Source organism: Trachinotus anak, unplaced genomic scaffold (genome assembly GCF_046630095.1).
Source record: "Trachinotus anak isolate AG129_WGS33_773 ecotype Australia unplaced genomic scaffold, CSIRO_AGI_Tana_v1 ptg000007l, whole genome shotgun sequence".
NCBI classification, from domain to species: domain Eukaryota; kingdom Metazoa; phylum Chordata; class Actinopteri; order Carangiformes; family Carangidae; genus Trachinotus; species Trachinotus anak.
In genome coordinates this window covers 24414351-24426534 of record NW_027273858.1, presented here as the reverse complement: position 1 = coordinate 24426534, position 12184 = coordinate 24414351, and the positions used below count along the sequence as shown (strand labels likewise).

The 12184-nt window shown below is 40.4% G+C and overlaps 1 protein-coding gene across 1 annotated transcript; it reads left to right on the top strand.

Moving 5' to 3' along the window:
* The first annotated feature begins 3438 nt into the window (after positions 1-3438).
* On the top strand, positions 3439-11151 carry LOC139623359 (neuroblast differentiation-associated protein AHNAK). Its single transcript, XM_071481545.1, has 5 exons — positions 3439-3573; positions 5413-5505; positions 5630-5750; positions 5873-6048; positions 6510-11151. Exons 2-5 carry the CDS (start codon positions 5500-5502, stop codon positions 10764-10766), a joined length of 4560 nt encoding a protein of 1519 aa, XP_071337646.1. The 5' UTR covers positions 3439-3573; positions 5413-5499; the 3' UTR covers positions 10767-11151.
* Positions 11152-12184: the final 1033 nt, after the last annotated feature.

Sequence of the window (12184 nt, the reverse complement as noted above, 5' to 3'; positions counted from 1 at the left end):
GTAGCCAAGCTTCAGGTGTGTCTTAAGGACATAAAAACCTGGATGACCAGTAATTTCTTACTCTTAAATTCAGACAAAACTGAAGTTATTGTAATTGGCCCAAAACACCTCAGAGATACACTATGTGATAATATACTGAGTCTGGATGACATTACCTTGGCCTCCAGTGCTACAGTCAGAAACCTTGGTGTCATTTTTGACCAGGACTTGCCCTTTACTTCACATATAAAGCAAGTCTCTAGGACAGCCTTCTTCCACCTGCGCAATATTGCAAAAATCAGACCCATTCTGTGTCTAAAGGAAGCTGAAAAGCTAGCTCATGCATTTGTTACCTCAAGACTGGACTACTGTAACTCTTTATTGTCAGGATGTCCCAAAAATTCAGTAAAAAGCCTCCAATTGATCCAAAATGCTGCAGCACGAGTACTGACAGGAACTAGGAAACGAGATCACATCTCTCCTGTGTTAGCTTCTCTGCATTGGCTCCCTGTAAAATCCAGGATAGAATTTAAAATCCTCCTCCTCACCTACAAAGCCATTAATGGTCTGGCACCCTCGTACCTTGAAGAGCTTATACTTCCCTATTTTCCCAATAGGACACTTCGCTCTCTAAATGCAGGTCTACTTGTGGTTCCCAGAGTTTGTAAGAGTAGAATGGGGGGCAGAGCCTTCAGCTATCAGGCTCCTCTCCTGTGGAACCAGCTCCCAGTGTGGGTTCGGGAGGCAGACCCCCTCTCTACCTTTAAGATCAGGCTTAAAACTGTCCTGTTTAGTAAAGCTTATAGTTAGGGCTGGCTTGGGTATGTCCTGACCCATCCCTTAGTTATGCTGCTATAGAGCTAGACTGCTGGGGGATTCCCATGATGCACTGGACTCTGGGTTCTCCCTCTCTCTCTCTCTCTCTCTCTCTCTCTCTCTCTCGACTATTATCTCTACCTCTGGAGCAGCAGGATCCAGATCCACCACGACTCATCATTACTATTAACCACTGTTATCTGTCATTATTATTGATAACACCATTACCTATACAGCTGTTCCTGGTCTCTCTCTCTCTCTTTTCTCCTCTCTCCTCCCCCCACCCCCCCCTTTTTTTCTCCTCCTAAACCCAACCAGTTGAGGCAGACGGCCGCCCACCCTGAGCCCGGTTCTGTTGGAGGTTTCTTCCTGTTAAAAGGGAGTTTTTCCTCCCCCCCTTGCTCTTTGTGGGAACTGTTGGGTTTTTCTCTGTAACAAAGTAAGGTCTTGACCTGACCCTGTAAAGAGCCTTGAGATAATGTATATTATGATTTGGCGCTATACAAATAAAATTGAATTGAAAAAATTGAATCTGAAGACCCTGCAGCTTGGCCACAGGTCCTTGGGGAGCTCTGCTGGTTGATGAGGAGCCTCTTTTATATCTGTCAGCTCCTCTGTTCCATGAGGAACATCATGTTGTATCTGTGAGTCCACTGAGGGAGTGAAAACAGGACTCACTCCTCTTCTCCTGATGAAAATCAGTTTCTATTGCTCATCGTTAAGCTATTGTCTTACACTGACCACACCCTTCTCAATCTCTCCTACACAGTCATCACATTGTATTAATTGGTTGGATGGGTTGGGTGGTGACTCATGCTGCATACTGTCGAGTGCTATGCATCTGTGTGAGGAGAATGCTGTAGTGATATTATCTTCAAAATGCCTGAAATGCCTGAGAACAGAATGTGAAACCAGTTCACCAGCATGTCAAGTGATGGTCTGAAAATTTACCACAGGCTTCAATCAGCAGGGCCCTCATTAGCATCACAGCAGTAGTATTTATCTCATTATCATCACAGTGTATTCCATTAGATAGCCTAGTGTTTGTAATATTTGATCCGCCCCTGTATGTTCTTCTTTACATGAGACACGAAACTCACCAATTAGAACTCCCACACGTAATCACATGCTTTACTTCAATACAGCTAAAAGTAATTAAAGAATCAAAGTCCTCATAATGAAGGATGTAAGTGTCATTTCATTGAGGTTGGTGGAGGTGGAGCTCTGTATGATAACAGGTTGGACTTCATATGGTCGTTATGTCTTATTAAAATCTTAACCTGCCAAATACCTCCTTACTGCAGCTGTCAGAGAAATATAGTTGGAATTAAAAGTCAGATGTGGTGAAGTATGGAGTGGCATGTGATGGAAATGTAAAGATGATAATCCAGAGGAAAGTGAGTGAGTAGTCATGTATGGTGGAGATGCACAGCAGAGTTTTTACACATAGATCAGCAGCATTATTCTGATGCTGTTAGACCTCAGAGCCTGTGTTCACACCTGCATCCATCTCTGTGTGTTGTTCACAAACTATCTCTCCACCATAGTTAGCTTAGCTTAGCTTAGCATAAAGACTGGAAACAGGGGAAACTGTGGCTCTGTCTGAGTGTAACAAACGAAATAGTAACTCTGTAAAACCAGCTCTTCATACTTTTTGCATGAATTAAATAACATACAGTGTTTCAGTGAGTTTTTTAACCTTTAGTGTGTAACCAGGCTTCTCTTCTCCAGCTGAGCTCAGCTAACCCTGCTTCTCAGTGTTTTTTAACTCTTGCTTCAACAGTTAGGGTTAAGGTTAGATTAGAGTTATTAGACTAATCTTCACCTGTGAATTGAAAGGTCATGTGATGTGAAGCACCTATTGGTAACCGCAGTGTACATTGTAGTTTAAATTGTTTGTTGATGTGTCATTTTAACAGGAAGTAGAATTTTTCATGGTCAAGTTTCAAACCTGTCAAATAATTAACAAAAGTTTCAGAATCTCTATTTCAAGCACAGTTATTTTTATTTTTCATCATCATACATTGAGTCCTGACAGCTGCTACTTTACATTCACATCACTTTGGTGTGAAAATCTGGGGGCATACACGTGAACTGTGATCATTGCATCTCCTTCTGTTGTTGTTCCATTTCACTGTGGTGCTGACTGAACTGTATAGTCTACACGCACACAACAACTAAAATGAATGAACACGAGTGTGAATATAGACAGGACACATCATGCCATGATTGTTGTCAATGTAAAGAAACAGTGACTTAATGTAAATGGAAACTCAGTTATGATTCAATAAAAAAGTCAAAATAACTGAACGTCTGTGATATAAACACAAAGAAAATGCGTTCAGCATCAAATGAAGTGTGTTAGTGAAGTGTTTCTGTATGAGATGTGTTGCTAAGGATGTTCTTTGTAAACCTGGTTAGTCCTGTTAAGGAGGAGTGGTTTATTTCTCTCTTGTGCTTTCTAGTCGGGTTTCGGCTGCCAAGAGGCCAAGGTGTCGCTCTCTGTGACATATTTTGAAGTCAAGGTGTGTGTATGTCTGTGTGTGTATGTGTGTGTGGGAGTGTGTGTGTGTGTGTATATGTGTGTCTTGCAAACAGAACAGGGGGCACCAGGAGAGGCGGTGCTGATGTGGCCTAACCTGTTCCTCTGGCTGGCTTTAAGCTTAGAGGCATTTAACAGGCAGGTCCATCCCATCCTGCCTTTCAGAGCAGAGGTGACACAGAGGAGGAGACATCTAGACTCTCCTCAGGTGGAGGCATCTGCAGCAGCAGCAGGAGGTGAGTCCATCACACATCTGGTCTGTAGCCTCTTTTTGATATTAGATCACTTATAAAGGTTGTAGGTGGTTTTTGACTTTAAACAGTAGAGATGAAGCATAGAAAAATGTGTCCATGATGAATATTAAGTCTATTTAAAATGTTACAACTGACTGCTGCTACAAGTGATTGCTGAAATACTGAGTTTAAATGAACATTAAAGCTGGTTAAAGTTGTAGGTTTTAATTCTTCACATTCACTGGAATCACAGATTGTTTTACAATATGTTCCAAATGTATTCAGACATTGTTTTGATGCATCATGGTACAACATGAAGACCTGTTGTGTGTTTGTAGGTTTAAGAAGTGAGGATTCAAAACATACGAAAACTGTAAAAGAATATAAAACTGTAAAGAATTTACATTATATCATGTTCTATACTAACTATTGGTGACAAGAAGTGCACCTGGGAAATCCCAAACTCTGCTGTCATCTGACTCTCACCCTGCTGTTTTGCAACACAGTTGGTGTTGCCTCCCCTTTTACTAGATACACCCATTAGCCACATCGCTCATAATTATTATTATTATTCTTTGAAATCTATTGTGACTTTACTGTCTTACCTGTTTTTTTTGGATCACTGCTGATTTCTGGTTTGTGGAAGCAGAGCCTGAAGCCACCGTGCTGTTATATCACTTCTTATTGTTCCTCTCTCTTATTGATTTAGAAATCAAAGACACCTGTGCAGGAGCAGTGACGTCAGCTGCTCTGAGAAATAATGATATGATAACCATGAATGTATGATGTGTGTTTTCTTTGCACAACAAAGTTGTTGTTTTCTCAGTCTAAACTACTTGGCTGTTGTGACTGTGGAGCTGTTTCCCCAATTGAAGACAGAATTAGCTTTTGCATGAACACTGATGGGTGTTGACTTCAGGTGTGTTTGTGTCATCAGGAGACAGTTTGGATCTTAGTGGAAGCTGCGTTGCCCAACCTAAAGCCTGCTCTGCTTTTATCTATGTGACTGTGTTGCAAGTGGACTACATTCACATTTACATGTGAAACTGCTGGGGTGTGGTTGAAGGGAGGTGTGTCTGTGTGTGTGTGTGTGTGTGTGTGTGTGTGTGTGTGTGTGTATGGCATGTTAGTCAGAATGTATCCAAACTGACTGGTTCAGATTCAGACATTCCCCTGAACAAACTTGGCGGAGGCTTTAAATTCCTGAAGCGTGAGGTGATGTGTGTGTGGGCGTCGTTCCTCCATCAGTCAGGGTGAAGGCAGGTGAAGAACTCAGAGAGTGGGTAGAGGAATGCGCTGACCCCCAGTGTTGTTTGGTGCGTTACTTCAGCTGGTGCTGTTTGTGTTGCCATTGTCTCTTCTGCCAAGGTCAAAGTTCATGTTCTAGTGTGTGCCTTCATCTAGGGTCAGATAACAGGAGACGTTAGGTCACTTGTATGCAGGTTACATTAAATATGAAAACATAAGTCAAGTCAGATTGAAGTATGTAAAATATTAAAAGGTCCAAATGTTGGAAATCTAATGTACATATAGACATATGTTTTTGATAAATACTTCCACACCAGTTTGAACTAAATCAAACCAAGACTAAGAAATACCAAATCCTCACTTGTCACACTTTACCATTGTCATATATGAATATTCAGAGTTACAAAGTGTAAACCTGAACCTATTAGACCGAATATATGCTGCTGGTTGTGTTCTTCTAAATTAAAGAAGGACTGTCTGCTCATGAACAATAATAGTGACTAAACATCAAATATATCTCTTGCATCAGGTACACAGTGTTGTTATGCCACTGATTTGAGTTATACTAATGTTGCTTTTCTCTGGTGTTTCCAGCTAACTTCACTCTGGTTTTGAGATTCCATGGTTTCTTGTGTTTCACCATAAATTCCATGATATGTGGATGTAAACACAACACACATAATGATGGTAAGTATGATGAACTATCACAAAAACTCTTCAGTTTTACAGTTACAAAATGTGGACAGTCTTAATCCATAATGAAAGACAGACAATGTCTTACGTTGTGTATTATAACCACTTTTAAATACAGAGCGGGGACAGCAAGAGTACATGTATTTCAGAATGCCTGGTCCTAGACGACTCAGAGAGAGGAGTCGTCATTACAGGAATCACAGATGACACAATCTCTGCAAAGAGTGGCCTGCAAGCAGGTAAGAGAGAAACCTTTCAGTAGAATAGAGTCCAACCAGACCAGCATCTGTGGATCAGGGATTTGAGAAAAAACATCAATATGTTAAACTGGTTCTAGTAAAGTTGTTTCTGTGTGTTGCAGGGGATGAGATTGTTGCAGCCACTATACACCTAGACCACCTAGACAAAAATGAAGTGCTGAACATCCTGAGGGTCTTGGAGCCATATGACAACAACATGAAGGTTCTGACAAAGAAGGAGCTGAGTGCTGGTGCTGGCCTTGGCTCTCTGGAATTAGGTCTCAAAGACTCAGGAGAGGTAGACATCACAGCCAAAGCCATCATTGAAATATTACATTTAGTTAATAGTTGTGATCAGTTTTTATATAAACAATATGTATAATATCTTCAGGCAAAGTAGTTCTGATGAGGCACCTGAAACCATAGCTATCTGTATGGTCATATACCTACTTCATTTGGAAGAGGTGACCCACTCTGATGTCAGAAGCAGCAGCAATTCAAAGTCATCCTCCACTGATAGTTTGTTTTGTTAGTGTTGTCATGTGGACATTCCCTAAGACCTGCAAAAAATACCTTTTTTGCACATTTTATTCATTAATTCAATTGTCAGAAAACATATTAATAGGAGCAGTAGCTTCATATAATTGATTAATAAAACAAGAGAAGCTTTAAGTTATGTTTCAGTGGTGTTAAGGTATATGTTAACCTAATTTGTCACCTACTTTTACTTTACTTAACCTACTTTTTCATTCCCAACAGATGTCACTGGATGCACCAGGTGTTTCCCTTGGAAAGCTAAATGCTGCACAGGGGTTGGGGGGTGAAATAAGCGGTCCCACTTTCAATGGAGACCTTCCCAGTCTCAGTCTAAATAAGCCCTCAGCTGATGCTAAAGCCAACTTCAAAATGCCCTCCCTGGAACTGACTGGACCAGATATAAAAGGAGATCTAGATGGCACCCTCAAAGCTCCTGATGTCAGTGTCTCGACCCCCCAGGTCAACACTCCCAGTGCTTCATTTGACGTCAAGAAACGAGAAATCAAGACTGGCAATGGAAAATACAAGCCCCCAAAATTCACCATGCCACACTTCAATCTACCTCAGATCAAAACACCAAAAACAAAAATGGATGTATCTGAAGACATAGATCTCCCCTCTGTCAATGGGAATCTACAGACACCAGACCTTGACCTGTCAGCCCCAAAGTTAGATCTTAAAAGTCCAGATTTGGACCTGAATGGGCCAAAAATGGATCTAAATGGTCCTGATGTAAATCTAGAAGCCCCTGATGTTGACTTTGAGGCAGCCTCAGGCAAAATCAAGTGGCCCCATCTAAAATGGAAAGGTCCCAAAGTGAAAGGGCCAGATGCTGACTTAAACGCTGACTTGTCTGCACCTGATATCAATCTCTCCACACCGAAGATTGACGGGGATCTAGGTACACCAGATGTTGACATTAACTTGCCCAAAGCTGAGCTCAAAGGCCCTTTTGTAGATGTTGAAACCCCAAATCCTGACATCGATGTCCCATCTGGTAAAATCAATTGGCCCCATTTGAAGTGGAAGAAACCAAATCTTCATGGCCCAAAAGCTGATGTGGACTTAGATGCTAACCTGAGCACACCAGACATTGATGTCTCTGTTCCAAAAGTAGAGGGTGGGATAAATGCCCCAGATGTTGACATTGATTTGCCGAAGGCAGACCTTACAGGCCCTGATCTGAGTGTGAAAACCCCACATATTGATGGAGAAGTTCCATCTGGTAAAATCAACTGGCCACATCTGAAATGGAAGAAGCCCAAACTTCAAGGCCCAAAAGCAGACTTAGACATAGATACTGACCTAAACACACCTAATTTAAATCTCTCAAGTCCAAATATTGAAGGTGGTATTAATGTACCAAATGCTGAGCTGAATCTCCCAAAAGCTGACCTTCAAGGACCTGATGTAGATATTCAGGCCCCAGATCTTGACATTGATGCTCCATCAGGAAAAATCAACTGGCCTCATCTAAAGTGGAAAAAACCCAAACTTCATGGCCCCAAAGGTGATTTGGACCTTAATGCAGATCTGAGCACACCAGATGCTGATCTGAATTTACCCAAAGCCGATGTTGATATTAAAGCACCAGATGCTGACATTGAGGCCCCCTCTGGCAAAATCAAGTTTCCAACGCTCAAAAAGCCAAAGTTCTTGATTTCTGGACCAAAGGTGAAATCCCCAGATGTTGACCTTCAAGCTGATGTGAAAGCACCTGACGTTGATCTGAATTTACCTAAAGCTGGTGTTGATATTGAAGCACCAAATGTAGACATTGATGCTCCATCTGGGAAGATCAAATGGCCCACTCTTAAAAAGCCAAAGTGGTCCATCTCAGGTCCTAAGGTTGATGGTCCTGATGTGGATCTAGATGTTTCAGCCCCAGACTTGAATCTCTCAGCTCCAAAGATTGACGGTGAGATAAATGCACCAGATGTAAATCTAAACTTACCAAAAGCTGACCTGGAAAGCCCCAAGCTAGATGTCAATGCTCAAGATGTTGAAGGTCCATCAGGAAAATTCAAATGGTTCACTTTAAAGAAACCCAAATTTGGCACACTGAAGGGTCCAAAGGCTGACATTGATGCCAATGTTAAGGTACCAGATGTGGACCTCAAGGGGCCTGATTTGGATTTGAGTGCGCCAGATGTTAATCTTTCTGCACCAAACATAAAGGGTGGGATTGATGCTCCAGGCCTAAGTATCAGCATACCTAATGCTGATGTCAGAGGTCCAGATGTTGATCTTAAGGGTCCAGATGTTGACCTTGATGCACCTGATGGAAAACTGAAATTACCCAAATTGAAACTACCAACATTCAAAGGGCCAAAAGTCAAGGGCCCTGAATTAGATGTTGATTTAAAAGCACCAGATATTGATCCTAGTCTTGACTTACCTAAAGTTTCTGTGGATGCACCTAATGTAGACATAAAAGCACCAGATCTCTCCTTATCTGCACCAAAAATTGAGGGCAGCTACGATGCACCAGATCTTGACATGAATTTACCAAAAGCTGATCTCAAAGGCCCTGATGTAGACCTTCAAGCTCCAGAGGTTGATGCCTCAGCTGGAAAACTGAAGCTACCTAAAATAAAATTGCCAAAGTTTGGCTTCTCTGGGCCAAGGGTAAAAGGACCTAACCTTGATGATGATGCAGATCTGGATCTGTCTCTTCCTGATGTAGATTCAAAGCTACCCAAAGCAGATATAACAGCACCTGGTGTTAATCTAAAAGAACCAGACTTCAATCTTTCAGCCCCCAAAACTGAAGGGGGTATTGCTGCTCCAGATGTGAACCTGGGCCTGCCCAAAGCAGACCTGAAAGGGCCAGATGCAAATGTTGACATTGATGCTCCTTCTGGAAAATTAAAGATGCCAACATTCAAAATGCCAAAATTTAACATCGGAGGACCAAAGACGCAGTTACCTGATGCAGAACTTAAGACTCCAGATATCTCTGTTCCTGATGTAGATCTTAAATTACCAACAGCTGGTGTTAAAGCACCTAACTTGAATCTTTCTGCCCCTGCATTTAAAGGAGGTCTAGATCTGGATGCTGACCCTTCCACCCCCAAAACTAACATTGATTTACCAGACTTCAATCTTTCTACCCCGAAGATTAACACCCTAGACGGGGAACTTAATTTGCCCAAAGCTGATCTACCAAAAGCAGACCTCCAGGTACCTGATCTTAACTTGAAAGAACCAGATCTCAGCCTCTCTTTACCAAAAATTGATGGGAACCTCTCAGCACCAAACACAGACATCAGGTTGCCAAAAGCTGAACTAGAAGCACCTGATGTAACACTGAAAGCTCCAAATGTGGATATCAACCTGCCCAAAGCGGATCTCAAAGGACCTGATGCACAGTTAAAAACACCAGATCTAGCTTTAGATTCTCATGTGGGTGACTTTAAATTGCCTCATTTCAAGCTTCCAAAACTTGGTCTTTCAAGTCCTGAAGTAGAACTTCCCAGAGGTAATCCATCAGTTGAGGCTGGAATAGAGGCACCCACAATGAACACAGGCACTATTACAGCCGGTGACAACATCTCTGTTCCTGCAATAGACCTGAGTGCACCAAAGTTAGAGGGAGATATCAAAGGACCCGAAATAGATGTAAAAACTCCAAATATAGACACTAATCTTGAAAAGCCCAAATTGCCACATTTCAAGCTTCCAAAGTTTGGATTTTCAGGACATAAAATAAAAGCTCCAGAGGTTAACACCAGCGCAGATCTCGATGTCTCACCTGATGTGAAAGTCAAAGCTCCCAGTGTTGAAGGAAGCATTAGTTCACCTGATGTCAGTCTCTCTGCACCTCAAGTGAGTACAAGCCTAAAGACACCCGAACTGGATCTCACAGCTGAAGCAGATGCAGAAGTTAAAGAATCCCCCAAAAGTAAGCTGAGATGGCCTTTCAAATGGGGACTAAAGTCTGGTTCAGGAACTGATGAAGAGGGAAGTGGTGTTGACTCTGAAAATGAAGTGTCAAATGCTGAAGTGGAGGTTCCTGCATTCAAATTCCACAGACTGCCCAGAAACAGCATTGATGGCATTGGAGGAATCAATGATACCTTTAGCTTATCAAAACTTGACACAGAGGCAAAGGATTATGTCGTGAGCAAAGGGATCCGCTTGCCAATAGTAAATGCAACATCAAAATCAGGAGAAAAGATCAACATTATGGAGAGATTGAAAATGGCGAAAGAAAAAGCATCCTCAGCTAATGTCTCCCCAACCGAAGCTAAAACTGACATTGATCTGAGGCCCGCTGCCCCAAGTCTTGATGTCAGTGCCTCTAGAGATGCAGGAGACTCCTCTTTGGTGAGAGGAGGCACCTTTAAAGTAGAAAAACCAGAGTCTGTACTGGGCCTGGTGGCCCCTGAAATTTTGACATCAGATGAAAATGACAAATTGTCATTGAGCCTGTCCAATATGCTTGGGCTTAATGTCAAGGATTCAGATACTGACTAGTTCTGGCTGGGTATAGAAGTTCAGACACACTGTAAATACATACAAATAGAGACGTCAATTGTTTAATATACATTTGCCACAGTTTTCTGCAGGTAATGCTAGCTACAGCTTCCATGTGTAATAACTTTGGGTTGCCAACTTGTTTTTATAAACTATGTGTATATTCCTGTTATTTATATGAGCTTTTTTTTCTAAACACAGTTGATTTTTAAGTATGTTACTTTTTATTATTAAATAACTGCCTCAGTATTGCATGTGATCACGTTGAGCTGTTTAAGTTCCTGAGAATTGCATTACTTTACCTTAGAAACTTTAAAGATAAGTCAGTTGTGTGAGTGATTGCAATTGTTATTTTTTTGTTCAATAAATAACTCAATACATTTAATGTACTTTGTTCTGATTCTTTCCTATGATAAAAGTAAAAATAATGAAACTGATAAGTAAAGAAAAAACTGAAAGTAAATGGATGTATGAAAATTGAGAAGCTGTGCACCAATTTATTTTACAGATTAGTAAATTTTCTAATTAACTCCCTGGAAAAAAATGTAATTTGGTACTTTATTATCAGAAAAATACTAATTTTCTTGAATAACAGCTCAATTTAAACACAAGTAAAATTATTGGCAACTTATACTATATATGATTTAAATTGTACATTTGCACTTTTTCATGCTTATTTGCTGCCAATTGAACACTCTCTGTATAATCAGTACGAAAATTACATTGCTTTTTTTCAAAAAACCTTTTTAGAAAGTATTAGGAAATCACCAAAAAATAAAGCCATACAATAAATAATGTGTTACTGATAAAAATATCAAAACATAATTTAAGGGTCCTTATTTTAAAAAAAAAGAAAAGCTTGTTGTTTTGCTGTGTATTTATTCAACAGACAAATGTCTTTAAGGCTGATGTGGCTGCTAATTAATTTTGACGTGTTTATTTTACAGTGAGAAAACAAGTATTGTACAGAAAAGTTATTTCTTCAAATAAAAAAAAAACCTAGATGACAAACAACTTTGAAGAGCAGGTTTTAACTGGAGGTTTAAATATTAAAATGAACACAAATTATATTTTTTGTTGAATATTTTGTTTGATCAAACTAAATTATAAAAATATCTATAAAAGTTATTATTCCTGTTGACCTGTCATTTCATATGTTCTGATGTTTCCCACATAGCTCCATCCAGCAGGAGGCAACAATAGAACTAAAACAAATGAGACACAGTGTGATTAGAGAGGCTGTGAAGTAAATCCTGTTAAAACATGTTGTATATGTGTATGAGTGTTATTGCCAAAAACTAAATTTTTTAATAAAAAATAAATAATCTGCCATTGCTTTTGTGCTTTGTTTGTTATACACACATACAGTCATACAGTCAATACATTAACAAGACCAAAGGTCCTATTTAACTGTGAAG

Coding starts and splice junctions, on each gene's coding strand:
- LOC139623359 (XM_071481545.1), top strand. Junction 5,751..5,872: donor AAAGAGTGGCCTGCAAGCAG/GTAAGAGAGAAA, acceptor TGTGTGTTGCAG/GGGATGAGATTGTTGCAGCC. Junction 6,049..6,509: donor GTCTCAAAGACTCAGGAGAG/GTAGACATCACA, acceptor CATTCCCAACAG/ATGTCACTGGATGCACCAGG.